The sequence below is a fragment of the Pagrus pagrus genome (genome assembly GCF_965226575.1).
Source record: "Pagrus pagrus genome assembly, chromosome: 10".
Taxonomy (NCBI): Eukaryota; Metazoa; Chordata; class Actinopteri; order Spariformes; family Sparidae; genus Pagrus; species Pagrus pagrus.
The window spans coordinates 535,794-558,138 of record NC_140194.1 but is presented as its reverse complement, the minus strand read 5'-3'; the positions used below and the strand labels follow the sequence as shown (position 1 = coordinate 558,138).

General features: G+C 46.4%; 1 protein-coding gene across 1 annotated transcript; it reads right to left on the bottom strand.

Moving 5' to 3' along the window:
• Window positions 1-902: 902 nt before the first annotated feature.
• Window positions 903-21,921, bottom strand: LOC311263326 (ankyrin repeat domain-containing protein SOWAHD). The gene is made up of 5 exons (XM_084363298.1): window positions 21,851-21,921; window positions 11,286-11,372; window positions 4,139-4,211; window positions 1,433-1,528; window positions 903-1,341 (listed from the first exon to the last, which is right to left on the bottom strand). The coding sequence occupies exons 1-5, from the start codon at window positions 21,902-21,904 to the stop codon at window positions 1,193-1,195; spliced, it is 459 nt and encodes a 152-aa protein (XP_084219424.1). The 5' UTR covers window positions 21,905-21,921; the 3' UTR covers window positions 903-1,192.
• Window positions 21,922-22,345: the final 424 nt, after the last annotated feature.

The window sequence follows — 22,345 nt, the reverse complement described above, 5'->3', positions numbered from 1 at the left end:
TTGATGCTGAGTCGTGTTTGTGGTCCCGTACATGTTATTGATGCTGAGTCGTGTTTCAGTTCCCGTACATGTTATTAATGCTAAGTCGTGTTTCAGGTCCCGTACGTGTTATTGATTTTAAGTCGTGTTTCAGGTCCCGTACATGTTATTAATGCTGAGTCGTGTTTCAGGTCCCGTACGTGTTATTGATGCTAAGTCGTGTTTCAGGTCCCGTACATGTTATTAATGCTAAGTTGTGTTTCAGGTCCCGTACATGTTATTAGTGCTGAGTTGTGTTTCAGGTCCCGTACGTGTTATCGCCCTGCTCACTGGATCATACAGACAGCAGGTCGCAGCCTGGACGTCTGGCTGCAGACAGACTGAAGACAGTCTCACATACACTCCTTGACACTGACTCTGTTCATTCATGCACATGGTCACTGTGGACAGAAAACTCAAATCACATCAGTGTGTTGACTGAAATGTTCTGTTGGTACAGATGATGTGTTTGGACTTCCGCTGTGCTGCGTGTTCTGTATGTTCAGCGTTGTGTCGGCTCAATGGCCTTTAGTCACACATGGACGACAGCTCAGCCTCTGATGGCCGCGCTGCTTTGCTAATTTCCACATTAACTGGAGTGAGCGCTTGTTATTAGTGTTAAATGTGTCCTCCAACCAATCTGCTCATTTCCTGCTTATCATTTACACAAATGGTGCTGCTGTGCCTTATTAAGACAGATAATGAGCTTTATGCTCTGAGCCAGCCAATGGAGTGGAAGCTAATGAAGACATTTATGAGAGTGTGAAAGAGAGCGGGACGCTGAAACGTTTCACTGTGTCCAACATTCACAGCTCGTCTTTAACGGAGACGACCACCAGCTTTTATTAAAACTCAGTGTCAAGTCACAACATGAGGAACGCGTCGACATTAAATACCTGCTTTATAATAAACAACCAGCCAAAACACAGTTTCTCTGGAGATGATTTATATGAATTCTCTGTAATTGAAATGAAAAAGTGAATTATAACAGCTGCACTGATCTCAGCAGCTGATTGGTTGTTTTATCAACTATTTCCCGGATCATTGAGCTCCTCTGTGAACAGAAGCTCAGCTCTGTGTGCTGATGTTGGTGTTGCTGGAGCCCAAAGAACCACTTGATAATCACGAGCTACGACTGTGTTGGTGCCATCGTGGCAGGTTCGTCCAGCAGGAGTCACAGGTGGAGGTCCAACACGTCATGAGAGGAGGACGGAGGCACCGTCTTAAACTCCAGGTTGAGCTGCCCCTGACTGCGAGAGCGAGTCAGCAGTAAAGATGGAAGAGCGTAACGCTGCATCGGTCGGCCTCGATAGCACCTCCCACCTGAAAACACATGCTGCAATCAGTCAACCAACCAACCAACCGACGCTCTTCCTAAAATCAGATTCTCTACATTTAGAAACGTGCTGCTCACCTGACTGACAGTCCGGTTTGTTGAAGACGTCGGTGCACCCGCTCCAGTAGTGAACAGCCGTCCTCCCGTGATAATCTCTGATGTTGGTTTTAGCATCTGATGTTGACGAGAGACAAAAAACGAGGACGTTACAGAGACTTCAGGGGTCGGAGGTCCAAAAGCTTCAGAACAAGACGATCATCACACTTTTTAATGAAATGATGATACGTATTTAAATCAGATACACATCATGTGAGAAACTAAAGTAAAACTCATCACGTCATTAAACGAGTCCAGGCCTCTGTTGTGTTTGTGCTTCTCACTGTTTACATCTGATCACAGTGTTCAGAGCAGGGCCAGACTACGTACTGAAGAACAGCAGGGCCAGACTACGTACTGAAGAACAGCAGCAGGGCCAGACTACGTACTGAAGAACAGCAGGGCCAGACTACGTACTGAAGAACAGCAGGGCCAGACTACGTACTGAAGAACAGCAGCAGGGCCAGACTACGTACTGAAGAACAGCAGGGCCAGACTACGTACTGAAGAACAGCAGGGCCAGTCTATGTACTGAAGAACAGCAGGGACAGACTACGTACTGAAGAACAGCAGGGCCAGTCTATGTACTGAAGGACAGCAGGGCCAGTCTATGTACTGAAGAACAGCAGGGACAGACTACGTACTGAAGAACAGCAGGGCCAGACTACGTACTGAAGAACAGCAGGGCCAGACTACGTACTGAAGAACAGCAGCAGGGCCAGACTACGTACTGAAGAACAGCAGGGCCAGACTATGTACTGAAGAACAGCAGCAGGGCCAGACTACGTACTGAAGAACAGCAGGGCCAGACTACGTACTGAAGAACAGCAGGGCCAGACTATGTACTGAAGAACAGCAACAGGGCTACGACGACGTACTGAAGAGCAGCAGGGCCAGACTATGTACTGAAGAACAGCAGGGCCAGACTATGTACTGAAGAACAGCAGGGACAGACTACGTACTGAAGAACAGCAGGGCCAGACTATGTACTGAAGAACAGCAGGGCCAGACTACGTACTGAAGAACAGCAGGGCCAGACTACGTACTGAAGAACAGCAGGGCCAGACTACGTACTGAAGAACAGCAGGGCCAGACTACGTACTGAAGAGCAGCAGGGCCAGACTACGTACTGAAGAACAGCAGGGCCAGACTACGTACTGAAGAACAGCAGGGCCAGACTACGTACTGAAGAACAGCAGGGCCAGACTACGTACTGAAGAGCAGCAGGGCCAGACTACGTACTGAAGAACAGCAGCAGGGCCAGACTACGTACTGAAGAACAGCAGGGCCAGACTACGTACTGAAGAACAGCAGGGCCAGACTATGTACTGAAGAACAGCAACAGGGCTACGACGACGTACTGAAGAGCAGCAGGGCCAGACTATGTACTGAAGAACAGCAGGGCCAGACTATGTACTGAAGAACAGCAGGGACAGACTACGTACTGAAGAACAGCAGGGCCAGACTACGTACTGAAGAACAGCAGGGCCAGACTACGTACTGAAGAACAGCAGGGACAGACTACGTACTGAAGAACAGCAGGGCCAGACTACGTACTGAAGAACAGCAGGGCCAGACTATGTACTGAAGAACAGCAGGGCCAGTCTATGTACTGAAGAACAGCAGGGCCAGACTACGTACTGAAGAACAGCAGCAGGGCCAGACTACGTACTGAAGAACAGCAGGGCCAGACTACGTACTGAAGAACAGCAGGGCCAGACTACGTACTGAAGAACAGCAGGGCTACAGGTAAAAAGATATTTTGCGTTGTCAGATGAACATTTCTATTGATTTTCCTCCATCAGGTGTTGTATCGTGCTCTCTGGGGAGAGTCAATGGGACAGTGTATCTGTGTTCTGATTGGCCACTCAGATCAGCTCCGTGTGTGTGTGTGTGTGTCTGTGTGTGTGTTATGGTGTGTGTGTGTGTGTGTGTGTCTGTGTGTGTGTTATGGTGTGTGTGTGTGTGGTGGTGTGTGTGTGTGTTTGGACTTGTCAGTCCTGGCGTCCGGGCCGGTCTATTGTCTGGCAGCAGTGATTTGCATCACTGCTCTCCTCCCTGCTCCTCTCAGAGTCTCTGGAGCAGAACAATCCTGAACGTGTGAATATCAATTTTAAATATGAGTCTCCTCACAGAACTGAGCCGACATAAACACGTGGTTCTGACCCACTTCAGTTCATGAGATGATAATTAGACCCACATGCAAATTTTGAGGAAAAATAATCATTTTTGAAAAAAGTCTTTTAAATGTTGAAATATATTTTACATCAATATTTATCTGAAGATTTAATCCAGAACTGATGTTTTAGATTCTGTCTGACGGGCTCACACATCGTCTGTCACGTGTTTCAGCCAATCATGAGAGGGCAGATCCACGAGTGTCACAGGTGAGAAGAACTGAACTACTAGTTTGTGTATTGATGTTTTCGGTCTCTGTACTGAAACACTGTTTGTATAAATGTTCATATGTATAATCAGTGTCATGTTAATTCAATTACATTTTCATTCAAATGTTGTAAATGTTGATGATTTAATGAGTTTAATATTCTCAGGACATGTTGTATAGTTAGTTTTTCTGTGTGTGTGCAGCAGTTGTGTACCGGTGATGCAACCTGCGTGTGACGTGATGTGTCGTCAGCTCTTCATGAATCTGATTGGTTAGAACAGAGTTAAGGTGGACTGACTTACTGTAGGTGTTGATGAGGGCATGGACGACGGGCTGGTGGCCGTGAATGGAGGCGAGGTGGAGCGCTGTGTAACCCTGTGAACACACACACACACACACACACACACACACACACACACACAGTATGAGGATTATGATTAAATTAATGATCCATCTTCTGCTTCTTTATTTTTGACTTCAGCTCACAGACTGAAACAGAAACACATTTAAAGCTGATCTGATGAATTCATGTTTAACGTTCTAAAGATAAAAGAGCAGCGTACAAGTACACAACAACATGTACAAGTACACTTATACAAAATGTTGAGGTATTTGTACTTTAGTGTTTCCATTGTAGGGTACTTTATACTCCTACAGTTACTCACTACATCTCAGAGTGAAACGTATTTAATAACTATAGTTACTAGTTACTTTGCAGATTTCAGATTCATTATTATTATTATAACATTACAGTAATCTCATTACATGATTACATTAGTCATGGTTACATTACAGTAACATGATTACAGTAACATGATTACATTACAGTAACATGATTACAGTAACATGATTACAGTAACAGGATTACAGTAACAGGATTACATTACAGTAACATGATTACAGCAACATGATTACAGTAACAGGATTACATTACAGTAACATGATTACATGACAGGGTGGCTGTTTGACTGTAGGACCGTGGTGTGTTCAGGCTCTAAAGATGGAGGCTGTCAGCCACAATAACAGGAGCTTGAGCGTCTTTGGTTTCCATGTTTGTCTGGAGGAATCCGTCTCCGTGTCCATCAGCCTGTCGGCTCTCGTTGCAGCGCTCTGACAGAAGCTCATCGTCTCCTCTCTGCTGTCGACGTGTGAAGCTGGATGTGAAGCTGGATGAGAATCTGCGGCGGCCGTCGTTTGTACACATTAACCCACCGGCGAGTCCCAGCGGAGCAGCCGCCCGTCATCCTGAGCCGCTGTCAGTGTGGGAGACGAACAAACGCTCAGCCTGTCAGTCCACAGTGAGACGATAGTGAAGAGACAGCAGAGGGTTTGAAGTCGGTGTCGATTAAGAGAACAGCTCTGTACTTTACGCTCTCGTCACCATGTTGGCTCTAAATGGGCCCTGGAGGCTGCTTGATGTGCACAACAGAAAGACGCAGCTCGTCCTGTCAGTGTCATCAGACTGAGACACCACAGCTCTGTGAGACATACAGGTCCGTCTATAGGAGACGACGGGACGACAGACTGATGTGATCAGAGGACTCTTCCTGTCTTTTCTCCTGTAAATGAGGCTTTATGTTGTTGGACTAATCGCAGGTAAACTCCTAAACGCTGATGAATCACTCACACAAGCTTCATGATGACGACTTCTGGAGTCTGTGAACGCGTCAGACGTGGCAGGACTTCCCTGTGCAGGTGACATGAAGACCGTCAACAGTATCTGACATTTTGCTGAAAGGTTGAGCTGCTTTTATGTGTTCAGATGCACTTTGAGCTTCATATCAGAGGGAAAGGCCAGTTCAGCAGGAGGTCCTGACGCTGAGGGAAGATGAAGGTGAGACATCTTACTGTGTTCAGAGCAGATCCGTCAGCTCAGAGCACAGAAATCATCCACAACTATGATGAAATCAGAACCATTTCTTCATATGCAAACAGCTCGTTATGTGCACGTGAGCTGAGAGATGATCCTGAGCTCAGTATCAGAACAGAACCAATCAACTTTCATCACAATCCAACAGCTGCGGACGGATTTCAGACTGGACCAAAGATCTAAAGGATCAGTTCAGTTCAGTTCAGTGTTTTCAGCTTCTTTACTCCAGTAAAAGTAATGGAGTACAGGCTCTGACATGTACTCAGAGTATCAGAGTAAAAAGTGTTCAGATGTAGAGAGGGAAAGTCACAGAGATACTCAGGTACAGGACAGATACCTGAAACATGTACTGAAGGACAGTAACTGCGTATTTGTACTTCATTTCTTCCACCTCTGTAGGTGATGGTCAGATTTAATCAGAACAAAGTGAACTGACCTGAATGAATGAGCTTCAATGCGTCAGGCTTCACTGATACACAACTTCATTCAGGAAATGAAGGATTTAATCAGGATTTGAAGGAAAAACAAACATGTCACTTCTGAATCTGTAAGAATCCTCTAATATGTATTCATGTGGATCAGAACGAAGCCTGCAGCCGCTGTACGTTTCACACCACAGTGAGGATTCACAGCTGAAGTGAAGTGGAAGTGAATCGACCTCCATCAGGGTGAGAAATGTGATTTGTGTTCTTGCTGGAAGACGTTTTCCTCTGATTCTCTCTAAAACCTCCTGAAGCTCGTGGCTGGTGTGTGACGACTCCCGTTTAACCACATTTGTATCTGACGAGCTGTTGTGAACATTTTAAAGGTGCATTAAAGACGACTTACCCCCTTCAGAGAGACACGAGATGAGAGCGAGCGAGCCGGCAGGAGAGAGGTCAAAGAAACAGAGTGAAGATCAAACACAGCAGCAAACTCATTTCACACCAGCGCCGGAGGAAATCTGACTGCAGCACACATCTGTCAGAGCTCTATTTACTTAAATAGCGTGACATCTAAAGGGAGTTTGGTACGACAGCTCGTCTTTGTGGACGCTTGTGGAGCTATAAAGGTTCAGAAACTCACTTACATGCTGTTGTGGAGACGGACGATCAGAGAGGAGGGTGAAGAGGGAGGAAAAAGACAGGACAGATATTCAGTGTTCAACATCTGGAAACAATAAAACAAGGTTCAGTACAACAGGGTCACATATATATTCTGTGTCTTTATCAGCTGGTTCTTTAAATCTACTGAGAATAAATCATAAATAATTGAATGTGCAACAAAATCCTGACATTATAATCATATAAACAACGTGTGACTGTGAGAGTCGTACTGCTGCTGCTGTACATCCAACAGTCTCAGTTTGGTTGATTAAAACGACTGAGTTTGTAAAAAGGTCTCAGTTTAGGTTGAGGAACGTCGTCAGGGACCTGAAGTTAGTTTGCTTATGTGCCGTTACTTGTGTAAATGATAAACTGAAATCAATAAGTGACTTTCAGACTCGATCAGCAGCCTCCAGGTGACGGTCCAGCGATTGATCCGGCCCGTCCTCATCAGAAAAAACACAATACAGGTCGAGCGTAAAAGCAGCTTATTATTATTATTATTATACATATTTATGTGTGTGGTGAGGCAGCGACCTCTGGTGGCTGATGTAGTTATTACAGCAGCAGAAGGAGGCGGTCGGGTGATGGACGCAGGAACGAGCGGTGCTGAGGACGGGACGAAGTTACAGAAGAAACATTTAACAACGGTTTTTAACCCATCAAGATGTTTTCCTGACGCTCAGCAGGCTGTGCCTGTACGATGGAGGTCAGGTGTCACTGGATCGCTGCCACGGTCAGTTCTGGAGTCACTGACATCGACCCGTTAACTCATTTATTCATGAGGATGTTACTCTGATCCATCCACCTGATCCGTGAGGACCGGTCCATCTTTACACTACGCTGCCTGACAGCAAACCTAAGTACAGGTCGTAATAAGCTGCTCGCACAGACCAAATGTACGGTGAGGACGGGCTCTGTTTACCAGGCAGGGAGGCTTTACTACAACACGATACAACTGCATTATGGGAAATGTAGGATCCAGTGTTTGTGGACTCAAAGTCACACAAATCTGCTGCGAGTCCAGTTTCAGGGAAGCATCATGTTCAAACATCAGAACAAGGGATCGATGTTGAAGTTAAAACTGTCAGAACCTTCTGAGTCCTGACTGAAGTCAGTTGTTGGTCCACTCGAGGGTTCTGCAGTGAAACACGTTCATGTTTCTGACAGTCAGGTGTCGCTGGGACAGACCTCTGCAGGTAAAGCAGCTTGGAAACGTTTTAAATGTGTTTTTTATTCAGGTGAGTGTTTAAAACTCTGCAGACCTGAGGCGGAGAGAAGCGCTGACTGAATCCTGAGCTGCTTCTCTCCTCTGAAAGCCGCTCTATGGATTATTGATTTTTGATTTGCTGGCTGCTGGAGCTGAGGGTCTTTTTATCAGAGCCATTACCTCCTTAACGATTAGAGACAAGAAGTTAATTATGTAATTATGGAGCCAATAAGTGACTTGTCTGCTTTGCTTTGCTCTGCCGGGGCTTAAACATTATCTGCTGTGAGCACATCAGCAGCAGCCGGAGGACAAAGATTAACTCTCAGAGGACGACGCTCATTCAATTCTCAGGACCAACACGGCTGTCTGGAGACATTAAGTCCTCACAACACTGTCCCCGTCCAATCAACACTGTCCCCGTCCAATCAGTCCACTGCACTGTGTGTGTGTGTGTGTGTGTGTGTGTCAAACAACATATTTTCACTGAAAGCAGAAAAAGAAATAAACAAAACACTGATTCACCTTCACCATCATCACAGCCAAAACTATTATAACCATACATGTTATGTCATCTATTGATATGTATAGAACATTAGTGACTTCAGATTTTTTCCTGTCGACTTATCCGTCAATAAAGTCGAAGTCGAGTCGACACGTCGTTTGATGACGTCATCACACTGACACAGCGGAGGAACACCTCCATACATGGGACGTGTGTCTGGTCCACAGCCGGAGAGTTTTAAAACCAGGAAACAGCTGATCACAGCGATCAGTCCATCACTTCATCCGCGGACGTCAGATCCGGGAGGTGCTCGCGTCTCCTCGGTCTCTGTAGCTTGTTGTGTAGCGGCAAGCTACGAACGGTCGCTACTTTCAAATTAAAGCCCCCCGCTAAGAACCCAGCTCTAAAATCCAATGGGATGCAATGTAAAGCTCTTATTTTGAAGACAGATTCGCTGTCACCGTTCACTGCCCAAAAAACCAAAAAAAACACGACTTGTCGACCACTCAGGGGCCGTCGACTTGCACCACTGACGTCGACTCATTGACAAATCGGCTTTTCTGTTAATGCCCTAGTATCTATTGATTATATATATGTATCTATTGATTATATATATATATGTATCTATTGATCATATATATGTATCGTCTGTTAGCAGCTGTGTGAGCAGGGCCGTAGCCACCATTGAGGACACGAGGTCATGTCCTCGGTATTTTTCCCCGTACAGTTTTTTTCGATTGCTAAGGAGCACTGGTCGAAACTGAAGCGACATGTTCAAAACTCTTAACACAGTCTGCATTTCCATCCTGCAGCTCAGCTCAACAGTTAATCTCAGGCCCAAAAGTGTCTCACCAACAAAACACTTCATACTCGTCTCAAGAGAAGCTCATTCAACAAAACACCAGCACATTGTCTCAGTTTGGAAACACACAATCACTCTTAACAAACGGAACGACACAATACTAACAACAAAGAACATTACATCAAATACATCTTATATTTCAAGTCTGAATGATCTTTGTCAGGTAAATCAGTATTTTTATAGGATCTTTTGCACTTTAATGGTTCTGAATTATTGCATATGCTGTAATATATTGCACCAACACTGAATCAGGAATGCAGAGATTTATTCAGAACATTTGTGCTTTTGCATCAGGACTTCAGGGCCACACAGAAGATAAAGATTACGTCAACAGAATGATGCAGAATCTCAGATTCCAGGGCCAGAATACAAATTACAGTAGAGATGAAACTGAACTCCCTCCTCTCCCGGCTGCTCTCTCTCTCTGCAGCTTCACCGCTGCTCTGTGATCCACACTCACACAGGAAGAAGCATCAGGAGCCTCCTTCTGTATCTGCTGTCTGATGAGGCCAACGCAGATCACCTGAATCAGTCTTCAGCTGAAAACTACCATCAGCTGTTTGCATCTTCGCTTTATTTATTTTTATTGTCAATATTTTGATATAATTTTCAATAGATTTCAATGTGGCTGCAGCAGAAACTCCCCGTGTTTTCCCCTCTCATTCTGTTCTGAGTGTGTTTTTAACTGTTTTGAACAAAGTGTGTTAGCATTTGAAAATGTGCTGTTAAAGTGTTTTACAGGTGTGAACGAGAAGAGACTTCATCCATTTCGGTGACTGTGGCCACTGAAGGCACTTCGTCTGACAGCAATGAACAGTGAACAGTTCAGCCCACGTGTGTGTGTGTGTGTGTTGTGTGTGTGTTGTGTGCGTTGTGTGTGTGTTGTGTGCGTTGTGTGTGTTGTGTTGTGTGTGTTGTGTGTGTGTGTGTGTGTGTGTGTTGTGTGCGTTGTGTGTGTTGTGTTGTGTGTGTTGTGTGTGTGTGTGTGTGTGTGTGTTGTGTGTGCGTTGTGTGTGTTGTGTTGTGTGTGTGTGTGTTGTGTGTGTTGTTGTGTGTGTGTATGTGTGTTGTGTGTGTGTGTGTGTGTGTGTGTTGTGTGTGTTGTGTGCGTTGTGTGTGTTGTGTGTGTGTGTGTGTGTGTGTTGTGTGCGTTGTGTTGTGTGTGTGTGTGTTGTGTGTGTTGTGTGCGTTGTGTGTGTTGTGTTGTGTGTGTGTGTGTTGTGTGTGTTGTTGTGTGTGTGTGTGTGTGTGTTGTGTGTGTTGTGTGCGTTGTGTTGTGTGTGTGTGTGTGTGTGTTGTGTGCGTTGTGTTGTGTGTGTGTGTGTGTGTGTGTGTTGTGTTGTGTGTGTGTGTGTGTTGTGTGTGTTGTTGTGTGTGTGTGTGTGACTGGAGGAGAACGGCCTCGGGGGTCCGCTGTACATCACCTCGGGTTAATGACAGCACCGGTGTTTCCTGTTGTTGGGCTTTATATGAGTAAAGGTGATTTAAAGACACGTCGTGTTCTGAGTTCTAACAGGACCGACGGTTCTGTTCACTGCTGTGTTTGTCACAATGATGTAAAGTGGCTCTTATGTATTTATGTAATGTACAGTTCATTTACTGATTCAGCTACAAGTGTCTTTAAGTCTTCTGTAACTTCCAGAGGAGCTGCAGAGTGAAACACTCACTCTGATCAGAGTGATCATCACTTCTACACAACGACCCGACCCGACCCGACCCGACAGTCACACCAGCTACATGTTGGCTCAGAAGTTACTTTAGTTACTTATTTAAAAAGAGACAAAACAAAGTTAAACATAGATCTGACTGTTAGCATTGGTTCTATACATATTGATATAATATCATTATCATGAATTTGTTAAGGTGTGTGACAGTCTGATCACACACACACACACACACACACACACACACACAGCTCACCGATCTGACGTTGACGTCGGCTCCGGAGCGAAGCATCATGTCCACGGCCTCCTGACGGCCCTGCTTAGCTGCCCAGTGAAGAGCTGTCTGAACACACACACACACAAACACACGCACACGCACACACACACACACACACACACACACACACACACACACACACACACACCAGAGCAGTTAATTCATCCAAATGTAACTTTTACATTTAACATCTAATCGAACTTGCAGGAAACAGAGACACTTGTTGCAGCCGACAGTCTGAAGATGGAAACTTATTTTGTGGTTGAAGTTTGATTTGTGATTGATTCTTATGATCAGTGATCAGCTGATCATTGATCAGCTGATCACTGATCAAACGATGTGATATCGGATCCTTTCAGCTCTGCTCAAATCAAACGTCTGTCAGGAGAATCAGACCTTCAGCTGCTGCTGTGCACGATCCAGATGTTCAAACATCACTCACACACACACACACACACACACACACACACACACACACACTCACACACACTCACACACACACACTATGGCGGTAGAATCGTAATGTCATAATGCGTGCGCACCTATCAACTGAACGTGTCACACGCACGTGCTTTGACGCCTGTGCAGCGAGCAGCGCCTGACGTGTAATGTAGTTTCCTCATTGACTTATAATGGTCCCCCGTTCACACGCACGTTCACGCGTATGACTGCTGCACGCCGGTAATCACACTACGCGTAGTGACTACGTGTAACATTCATGCGTTTTTATGCGAACGCACGCATTAACGCTCGCATGAAGATAATTGAACATTTTTGTCACACGCTCACATGTAGGCGGAAATGACGTGCGCAAACTATGTCACGCGTAACAAGATGCTGCGTGTGTATGAAGCAGCGTGCGCACGTCTGTCTGTCACTGTTTGACAAATGTTGTCACGCGTTCACACACGCGTGCGGTCGCAGTTTCTGATGTGCGACCAGAAGTTGATCTGCACCGTGCGCAACACACCGCGTACGTGAACGCCTCGCGTAGTCGGCCTTTTCATTTTATTGAAGTGTCGTCAACCAGGGGAGGCAGCAGTGAGCCAGACACTGCTGCCAGAATTATAAAAGAAGAATGAGAAGGAGGAGAAGTGTTTTTTTTGTTATATATATATATATATATATATATATATATATATATATATATATATATATATATATGTATGTATGTATAAAAAACGCTGCTGCTCGAGTCCTCGGTGGGACCAGGACGGTGGATCATTGATAAAAGTGCGTGCTTCCCCCGCCCCTCCCAACAAAAGTCCTGGGAGTGTGTTGCAGCTGTTCAGGTGCACAAACCTAACGCACCTCTCCAGCGGTCCCAGCAGTTCTCAATGAACTGATCACCTGCGGGGGGCGTGGTTAACTTACAAATGTTTGTCATTGATTTTGTGTCTTATGTGAGAAACAAAGTAAAGAAACAGCAACAGAACTCTTTCTCTGTCTTCATGGAACAAATGAATCATGTCATGTAAAAGTCTGTATGTCTGTATCTCGTATTGGATCGATGGCTCCATCTACTGGATGAACATGGAACACAGAACAACCACGCGAGGCGTTCACGTACGCGGTGTGTTGCGCACGGTGCAGATCAACTTCCGGTCGCACATCAGAAACTGCGACCGCATGCGTGTGTGAACGCGTGACAACATTTGTCAAACAGTGACAGACAGACGTGCGCACGCTGCTTCGTACGCACGCAGCATCTTGATACGCGTGACATAGTTTGCGCACGTCATTTCCACCTACATGTGAGCGTGTGACAAAAATGTTCAATTATCTTCATGCGTGCGTGCGTTCGCATAAAAACGCATGAATGCTACACGTAGTCACTACGCGTCGTGTGATTACCGGCGTGCAGCAGTCATACGCGTGAACGTGCGTGTGACACGTTCAGTTGATACGTGCGCACGCATTATGACACGATTCTACCGCCATACACACACACACACACACACACACACTCACTCACTCACACTCACACACACACACTCACACACACACACACACTATGGCGGTAGAATCGTGTCATAATGCGTGCGCACCTATCAACTGAACGTGTCACACGCACGTGCTTTGACGCCTGTGCAGCGCCTGACATGTAATGTAGTTTCCCCATTGACTTATAATGGTCCCCCGTTCACACGCACGTTCACGCGTATGACTGCTGCACGCCGGTAATCACACGACGCGTAGTGACTACGTGTAACATTCATGCGTTTTTATGCGAACGCACGCATTAACGCTCGCATGAAGATAATTGAACATTTTTGTCACACGCTCACATGTAGGCGGAAATGACGTGCGCAAACTATGTCACGCGTAACAAGATGCTGCGTGTGTATGAAGCAGCGTGCGCACGTCTGTCTGTCACTGTTTGACAAATGTTGTCACGCGTTCACACACGCGTGCGGTCGCAGTTTCTGATGTGCGACCGGAAGTTGATCTGCACCGTGCGCAACACACCGCGTACGTGAACGCCTCGCGTAGTTGGCCTTTTCATTTTATTGAAGTGTCGTCAACCAGGGGAGGCAGCAGTGAGCCAGACACTGCTGCCAGAATTATAAAAGAAGAATGAGAAGGAGGAGAAGTGTTTTTTTTGTTATATATATATGTATGTATAAAAAACGCTGCTGCTCGAGTCCTCGGTGGGACCAGGACGGTGGATCATTGATAAAAGTGCGTGCTTCCCCCGCCCCTCCCAACAAAAGTCCTGGGAGTGTGTTGCAGCTGTTCAGGTGCACAAACCTAACGCACCTCTCCAGCGGTCCCAGCAGTTCTCAATGAACTGATCACCTGCGGGGGGCGTGGTTAACTTACAAATGTTTGTCATTGATTTTGTGTCTTATGTGAGAAACAAAGTAAAAGAAACAGCAACAGAACTCTTTCTCTGTCTTCATGGAACAAATGAATCATGTCATGTAAAAGTCTGTGTGTCTGTATCTCGCATTGGATCGATGGCTCCATCTACTGGATGAACGTGGAACACAGAACAACTACGCGAGGCGTTCACGTACGCGGTGTGTTGCGCACGGTGCAGATCAACTTCCGGTCGCACATCAGAAACTGCGACCGCACGCGTGTGTGAACGCGTGACAACATTTGTCAAACAGTGACAGACAGACGTGCGCACGCAGCTTCTTGTTACGCGTGAAATACAGTCTGCACGTAACAACGCACGCACGCACGCACGCATAACAAAATTCTCATGCGTGCACACACCCGTTGCTGCGCATCTCTCTGGTTGTTTTGACATTGATATACCTTCATACACACACACTCACACACACTCACTCACACTCACACACACACACACACACACACACACACACTCACACTCACACACACACTCACACTCACACACACACACTCACACTCACTCACACTCACACACTCACACACTAACACACACACACACTCTCTCACACACACACTCACACACACACACACACACACACACACACACACACACTCTCTCTGTATAACAGGAGCTTCAATGAGCCAATGGGAGTTCGTCCTCTGCTGAACAGCTCATCGGGGACAGCGCTCCCATCTGCACCGTGTGGAGTCAAAGCGCGGTCTGTTAACGAGCTCTGATCAGTCTGTGTTATAACTGTGAGTGTGGAGGACGATGAGCTCGTTCACACCGAGCTGTTTCCACAGGTCACAGGAAACGTCTCCTGGTGTCCGTTCAGGTGCAACAACAAACACTCAGGTCAGAGTTCAGATCAGGACTCTTCAACACTGACAGCTCGTCATCAGCGTTTTAAATCCAGAGTGTGAGCTGAGCTCCGACCTCCAGAGCTGAACAATGAAGTCAAACCAGGACGTCTCAGCCTGAACCAACCAGAGCACGAGCACAGCCTGGTGATGAGGCACACACACAAAGTTCAGACAAAACAAAAGTGAAGTCTGAACTTTACTAACTTTTGTCTCTTCATTTGAAACTCTGCTAAAAGTCTGTCCGGGTCTTTTTGAATTGTTAGAGCAGAATTAAATGTTTTCTATGAGCTGATTCAGAACCGATAATCCGACCATCAGCAGGACATCGTCACAGGAAGCTGCTGTATCGGCCAATTTGTCTCATTAGTTCAGATTCTCTTACTAATATGAGTTTAACTTCCGCCGATGGAAACAGAGTCGATGTCAGCACACGTTATCAACAGGACTGGTTCTATTAAAGGAGACAGCTGCTAATGCTAACAGGCTGTGCTAACACAAGGGACAGCAAAATGATTTCTGATCTACAAACAGAGTGAAACTTACAAACTTCATGTGTCCGAGAGGCCAGAGGAGGAGGAGCAGAGCAAAAAGAGACATTAAAACTCAACATGGAGCATTAATATGAAATATAGACGTCTTCCTAACAGCTTCAACACGCTGTGAAGTGAAGCATCAGCTGGACAATGTGACGTGTTTAGATTTGATAATAATACGAGTGTGACGTCAGAAACGAGGCTGCAGGTGGACGCGTCTCGTCTCTCGTGAGTCGCAGTTAAACTGATGTCACGTCTTCTTGACTCGTCCTCTGATCTCAGACGGCGTCTCCTCACACATTCATCCTTTCACTCCTTCCACCGTTTTCTGTCCACATCTGAAACATCAGCCGGCTGTAATCTGCCTCTTTAGAGTGAACATCGCCTCCTTTCAGGACGCTGGGACCATAGAAACCTGAATCTGTGTCCAGTTTTCTCAGTCGTTGTATCTTTTGAGGCCTTTCAGTCGGATCAGGACCTCCCTGACCGTCAACACCTCGGTTCTGAGCGAAGCCTCGTACACTGACGGTGGAGGAGGCGACGCAGCAGGGAGCTGTGAAATCATCCACGCACATTCTCAGTTTTACAAACTAACAACTTCTCCTCGCTGCATTTCAACAACTGTATTTTTGACCACTTAATAAACATCTGTTCACATCTTCCAGCTGTGGAAGACTGATAAATATATTGATCTGTGTAATCGTTGACTCTGTCACGCTGTGATGACATCAGCAGAGACTCGGTCAGTGAAAACATTAAGAGTTGGTCTGTAGGTCTGATCTCCTCCTCTTTGTTATGAGCCCTGACTTCTCTCCTGCTCCACCTGGTCCAGCCCGTCAGGTGTGTTTGGACCTCCTCTCGCTCAGCGCTCCTGGTGCTGCTGTAAACTGGAGCAGACAAATGGATCGTTGTTCTCTGCTGTTTCCCGCCCGTTTAATTCCACCGCACCGATGTTCCTCATTCAGCCAACAACCGAGAGCGTGAACATGGAGCGGGACACGGCCGCCGGGGAGAGGGAGGGACAAACAGGAAGCTTAATGGAGCTTTATTTTGGCGGTGTGTCAGTGTTGGCGTGCTGCTGCAGTGGGGGGGGCAGGCCACGCTTTTCATTAGAAGGTGCTAACTGAACCCCGCCTCGCCCGCCGGCCTCTTCCGCCACTCGGTGAGATTGTTTGTGTCTCCACCTGAGTCTGACACACACACACACACACACACACACACACACACACACACACAGAGCTGCTATCAGGAGCTGTCAGTGACATGTGTCCACGCTGTTTGAAAGCTTTACTGAAAGTTTCTTTAAAAACAAAGTGACGTCACCGCGCTTCAGTGCAGCAACACGAGCTCTCCACGTGCACAGCGCCTTCACGTGCTCGTGCCCCGGGGCCCGTCGTCTCACGGTCCGTCCATGATAAGCGGTCGGACGCTGCGGCAGGATGTAGAATTCATGCTCATTAGGAGCTGGTGTGATTGCAGCCGCCCAGCAGCCCAGACAATGGGGACGTGTAATGATATTGTAATTACATGGTAATTAATATTTGAGCAAACAGCGGGCCTGAAGCCAAGCTGCCCGGCTCACAGCAGATGGGAGGGACTGATCGTCACACAATCAGCCTGAAGATCTCTCCTTCGCCTCCTCCTCTCCTCCGTGTTCGCTCTCACTGCTTCTCTTTCTTGAAGACCTGATTTCACAGTTGTGTTGTGAGGATCTGAAACGAGTCGACGGAGCTGAAGTCCGGCTCTCCTCATCCAGCCGGCCCGCCCCGTCAGGAGGCTCACACGTCTGCACGCAGCGCTCCTGAATCGATCTTTGATTTCCTTTATTTGCTGACAGGATGTGTGAGATCCGTCTCGTCCAGTCCAACATATGTTCTTCAGATTCATTGTGAAGTCAGACTGTGATTCTACACCCGCTTTTCCAACCCAGCACATATGGTCGAACTGTTGCAGGCTGGCTTTGAAAACTCCCCGCTGCTGCCAGAAGCAGAATTTCACACGGCATTATGGGACTCTAAGCTTCCTATTCAAGAGCTTTTGCAAAAGGCCCGTCCATATGGCCTCGCCTAACGCGCTGCCTCAGTGTTGTGTACACCACCCCTCCCCCTCCTCCCATTAGCTGCATGGACCTCCCCATGCAGAAATAACAACATCAATGGTCTAACCCTCGCGCCACTTGAGAGAATTACACTCCTTTTCATGCTTCACTTGATCAAAACGGAAGGAGAGAAATTTAGGCCTTTTTGATGTGCTTTCCCTGCTGCTTCAGACGAGCAGCGCTAACTCCTCCTGCCCGTCACTCCACCGCCACCAAAGGGCCAACAGATGCCCGGCGCACGGGGGCCGACTGTTGGTCGGCAGTATCCAGTTTGTGCCGGGTCACTGTTGGTGATCCTGCAGCTCTGAGAGGACGGCGGCTTCGACTGCAGCTTCCTGCCGAGGCAGCAAGTGTCCGTCGCCTTCGCAAATGTGTAAATGTGTCACGTGAGGCGTCGTGAGCTGTTTGTTCAACATCAGTCTGCAGCAGTTAAAGGCTCAAAGCACTGAGGTCTGCAGGTTTAACACATTTACCCATCAGCATCTCCGTGTGGCTGACAGAGCTGTAGTCTGTCGTCCTGAACCAGAAATCTATTAGCATGTTAGCATGTTAGCACTTCCTGTCCCCTCGTCTCAAAGTCAGTGAGTCTGTTGAATGTGTTTTCAGTTAAATGTGAAATAAGGTGTGTTGTTACCACAGGCGGGAGATAAAATCCATCATTAAATGTCCCACACACAAACATCACAAAGTGGAGTTCATCTGTGAAGATTATCTTGATGAACAGAACCTGGAAGGATCGGAAACACAGAGGAACCGGAGAGGAACCGGAGAGGAACCGGAGTGAAGCTGACCTCAGTTAGCTACAGAAACACGTCCTCACTACAGCTCTCCGCCTGTGTTTCATTATTACACATCATATCACGCTGTGGCTGTCTTGTGTCTCCAACAGGAATAATAACAGTCACTTCAAGCAGAGGTTCTGGCCCATCGGGCCCCTGGGCCTGGTACACCCGTGCAGTAATCTGCCCATGCTGCTAATATTAACCCGCCAGCTGACGCCTGGAGAAGGAAACAAGAGGGACGATGAAAATAAGCTGCTCCTCCTCCTCCTCCTCCTCCTCCTCCTGCAACTCCTTCTCCTCCTCCTCTTCTACCTCCTTCTCCTCCTCCTCCTCCTCCTCCTCCTCCTCCTCCTGCAACTCCTTCTCCTCCTCCTCTTCCACCTCCTTCTCCTCCTCCTCTTCCACCTCCTTCTCCTCCTCCTCCTCCTCCTCCTCCTTCTCCTCCTCCTCTTCCTCCTCCTCCTCCTCCTCCTTCTCCTCCTCCTCTTCCTCCTCCTCCTCCTCCTCCTTCTCCTCCTCCTCTTCCACCTCCTTCTCCTCCTCCTCTTCCACCTCCTTCTCCTCCTCCTCCTCCTCCTCCTCCTTCTCCTCCTCCTCTTCCTCCTCCTCCTCCTCCTCCTTCTCCTCCTCCTCTTCCTCCCCCCCCTGCTCTGTGATATGAGCACTGAGCTAACTGGGGCAGCAGTCAGTGTGTCTGCAGGTATTCAGGTGTGCAGGTGTGCAGGCATTCAGGTGTGCAGGTGTGCAGGTGTGCAGGTATTCAGGTGTGCAGGTGTGCAGGTGTGCAGGTATTCAGGTGTGCAGGTGTGCAGGTATTCAGGTATTCAGGTATTCAGGTGTGCAGGTATTCAGGTATTCAGGTATTCAGGTGTGCAGGTATTCAGGTATTCAGGTATTCAGGTGTGCAGGTATTCAGGTATTCAGGTATTCAGGTGTGCAGGTGTGCAGGTGTGCAGGTAATCAGGTGTGCAGGTATTCAGGTGTGCAGGTGTGCAGGTATTCAGGTATTCAGGTATTCAGGTGTGCAGGTATTCAGGTATTCAGGTGTGCAGGTGTGCAGGTGCAGGTGATGATCAGTGGTAACTCACTCCCTTCATGTGGAGCAGCGTCCCGTCACAGGAGGTCGTCACAGGAACGAGTCCAAACAGAAACACAGAAGGAGTTTAGACACTTTGTGCTGCTGGTACTGAAGCAGCCTGTGTGTTCAGAGACATCGTGATGACATCATGATGACATCGTGATGACATCATGATGACATCGTGATGACAGGATGTGTTCGGCCTTTACATTAGTATGACTTTAAACACAGTCCTACAGGTCCCTGTCAGGCTGTTCACATATAAACAGTGTGACGATCACTCTGACACAGGATTCAGCTGTTACATATATAAACATATAAACATATAAACATATAAATATATAAACATATAAACATATAAACATATAAATATATAAACATATAAACATATAAATATATAAATATATAAACATATAAACATATAAATATATAAACATATAAAGATATAAACATATAAACATATAAATATATAAAGATATAAATATATAAACATATAAAGATATAAACATATAAAGATATAAAGATATAAGAAGCTTCAAACCAATCCTTCATCCAAACCTTTTAACTGAATCAAAATATCGAGCCTGCAGTGTGTATATGTTCATGAGCCACGTGACCTCCTGGATCCTGACAAACACTAATCTATAGTTTCATGTTTGCAAAGGTTCAATCATTTACTCAAACAAACAGACTAACAGACAGACAAACAAACAGACAGACAAACTAACAGACAGACAGACAGGAGGACATGGAGACTGTGGGACTACTTTCAGCGGCGGATGAATCCACATTTACAGGTTTAAAGAGGTGGTGAAATGTAACTAAGTACATTAACTGTTTTATTTTCTTCTACTCCATTTATCACACATTTTACTCCACTACATTAATCTGACAGATTTAGTCACTCACTACTTTATGAATTTAGATGAGTTTATTTCAGATTAAACTACCAACTGTTCTTGTTTTTCAGTCACTTTTGCTGTAAATCATCGTCTGGTTGCAGCTTCACAGATGTTTTCTGCTCTGAATCATCTGAATGTGTCTGTGACGGTGTCGAGGTTTGGACCCAACCAACACCGTGAAGGTTTCACTTCAGCTCGTCGTCATCACACCAGAACTCATGGAGATGATGATGAAGGAATCGTTGGTGTCAGTCTGACACAGAAACATCTTACTGACCGTACTCTCACTGAATCGTCCTGATTGTACTCTAGTTACTTCCTCCGTGCCGTGAGGTCCGGCCAGCGTTTATCTTCCTGTCGTCCTGATGGGTTTAATGTTTATCTGACTCATCTTCCTCATCTTCAGCTGCTGTCTGACTCTCAGCAGCGTCTTATCCAAACTAATAGGATCATTACCCCCCCACCTCCATCTCCCACCTTCATCTCAGTAAGCAGATTACAAACTGTTCGCTGCTCGGTGAACGTTTCATTTCTTTAAGCCAATTGTTTCCTCAGACGCTCGGCTCTCTGACAGAGCGACCGACCGACCGACCGCTGAGGACCAACTAACACAACTGTTGGCTGATGAGATGAAGAACAGATTTGTTTCTCCACTGCTGGAATCAGACTGTTCAAACAGCAGCCATTAAATGAGGAAATTACTAAATATCTGTAATATTCAACAAAAAAATCCACATCAGCTGTGAATGAGACTCTCTGAGGTGGATTTATTACTTTTGATTGTGGGTTTTTTTAAAGCTCAAGGTTCAGATAAGAAACTGGACTGTACATGTTTCTCCTCCACGCCACAAAAACACATTCAGATGTTAAACATTACAACAGAAGAGAACGATGAAAGAGGAAATACAACAGCAGACAGGATGACAGAACTAAATGAAATCTACAAGCACAAATATTCAAACTGATCAACGAGTCTGATGTTGAACTCACAGTGATGAAGTCCTGACGAGGGCACGAGACAAACGAGCTGCGGTCAGTCTGCGGCACTCAGCTACATGCTAACACCAGCAGCTTAGTTTGTTAGCATGCTAACATTAGCTAATTATCAGAGACTGCTGTTCATTCTAACTTCTTCTTCAGTCACTTTGAAACTGATGGAGAGAATTTTTTTTATTGAAGAAGAAATGTATTGAGTTACATTTATTTCACTGATTATCAATAATTATGATACAAATGAAATGAATAGTCATGATTATTGAACAGGTTGTCCAATAATATCATTATTAGACAGGTAATTAATAATAAGATAATTAAATGACCTAGAAAAGATGTGGCGGGACTGAATGTCTCTACTAACAGATATGGATCACATGCTGGACCTCGTGTGTTGAACTTGTGTCACATCATGTCGAGCTGTAACTTTACCTTCTTCAACACGAGGCTGGACTCCTGAGAGAGCAGCTGACGCTGAGCCGCCATGTTGCCCAGTGCAGAGCTCCTCAACCAGTCCTTCTCCAGAGGATCCAGCTGCACCCTGTGGAACAGAGACTGGGAGGACGGGAACTGTGGTCAGTGCTTCATTCAGTCCAAACAATAAATCGCTAAATATGTCAAACATCCAGCAGCAGAGAGGGCGAGTATGAATCCGTCTTCAGCTTCCGTCCACTGAGAAGAGGAAACTTTAACTTCTCAGACTCAAACTGATTTTCAGTGGACTACTCCTTTAATATTCTCACTCGTGTTTTGGTATTTTCCGACATAAAGCTGCGTCCTCGTTGTCCTCTAGCCGTGGCGGGGGCCGCCGTGCAGCAGGGCGGGGGTCCTGATGCCATTAGTGGTGTTTATTGGCCAGCAGGGTGCTGTGAAGCACCACCCAGGCCTTTAATCAGAGGCCTGCCGGGCCGTCCTCACTGTTTACCT

What these genes read in the sequence shown, in the direction of transcription:
- LOC311263326 (XM_084363298.1), bottom strand. Translation starts at nt 21,904, where the DNA reads ATGGCGGCTCAGCGTCAGCTGCTCTCTCAGGAGTCCAGCCTCGTGTTG. An exon ending in TGCCCTCATCAACACCTACA is followed by an intron (nt 1,529 to 4,138) that starts GTAAGTCAGTCC and finishes CGTCAACATCAG; the next exon opens with ATGCTAAAACCAACATCAGA. An exon ending in CAAACCGGACTGTCAGTCAG is followed by an intron (nt 1,342 to 1,432) that starts GTGAGCAGCACG and finishes ATGTGTTTTCAG; the next exon opens with GTGGGAGGTGCTATCGAGGC.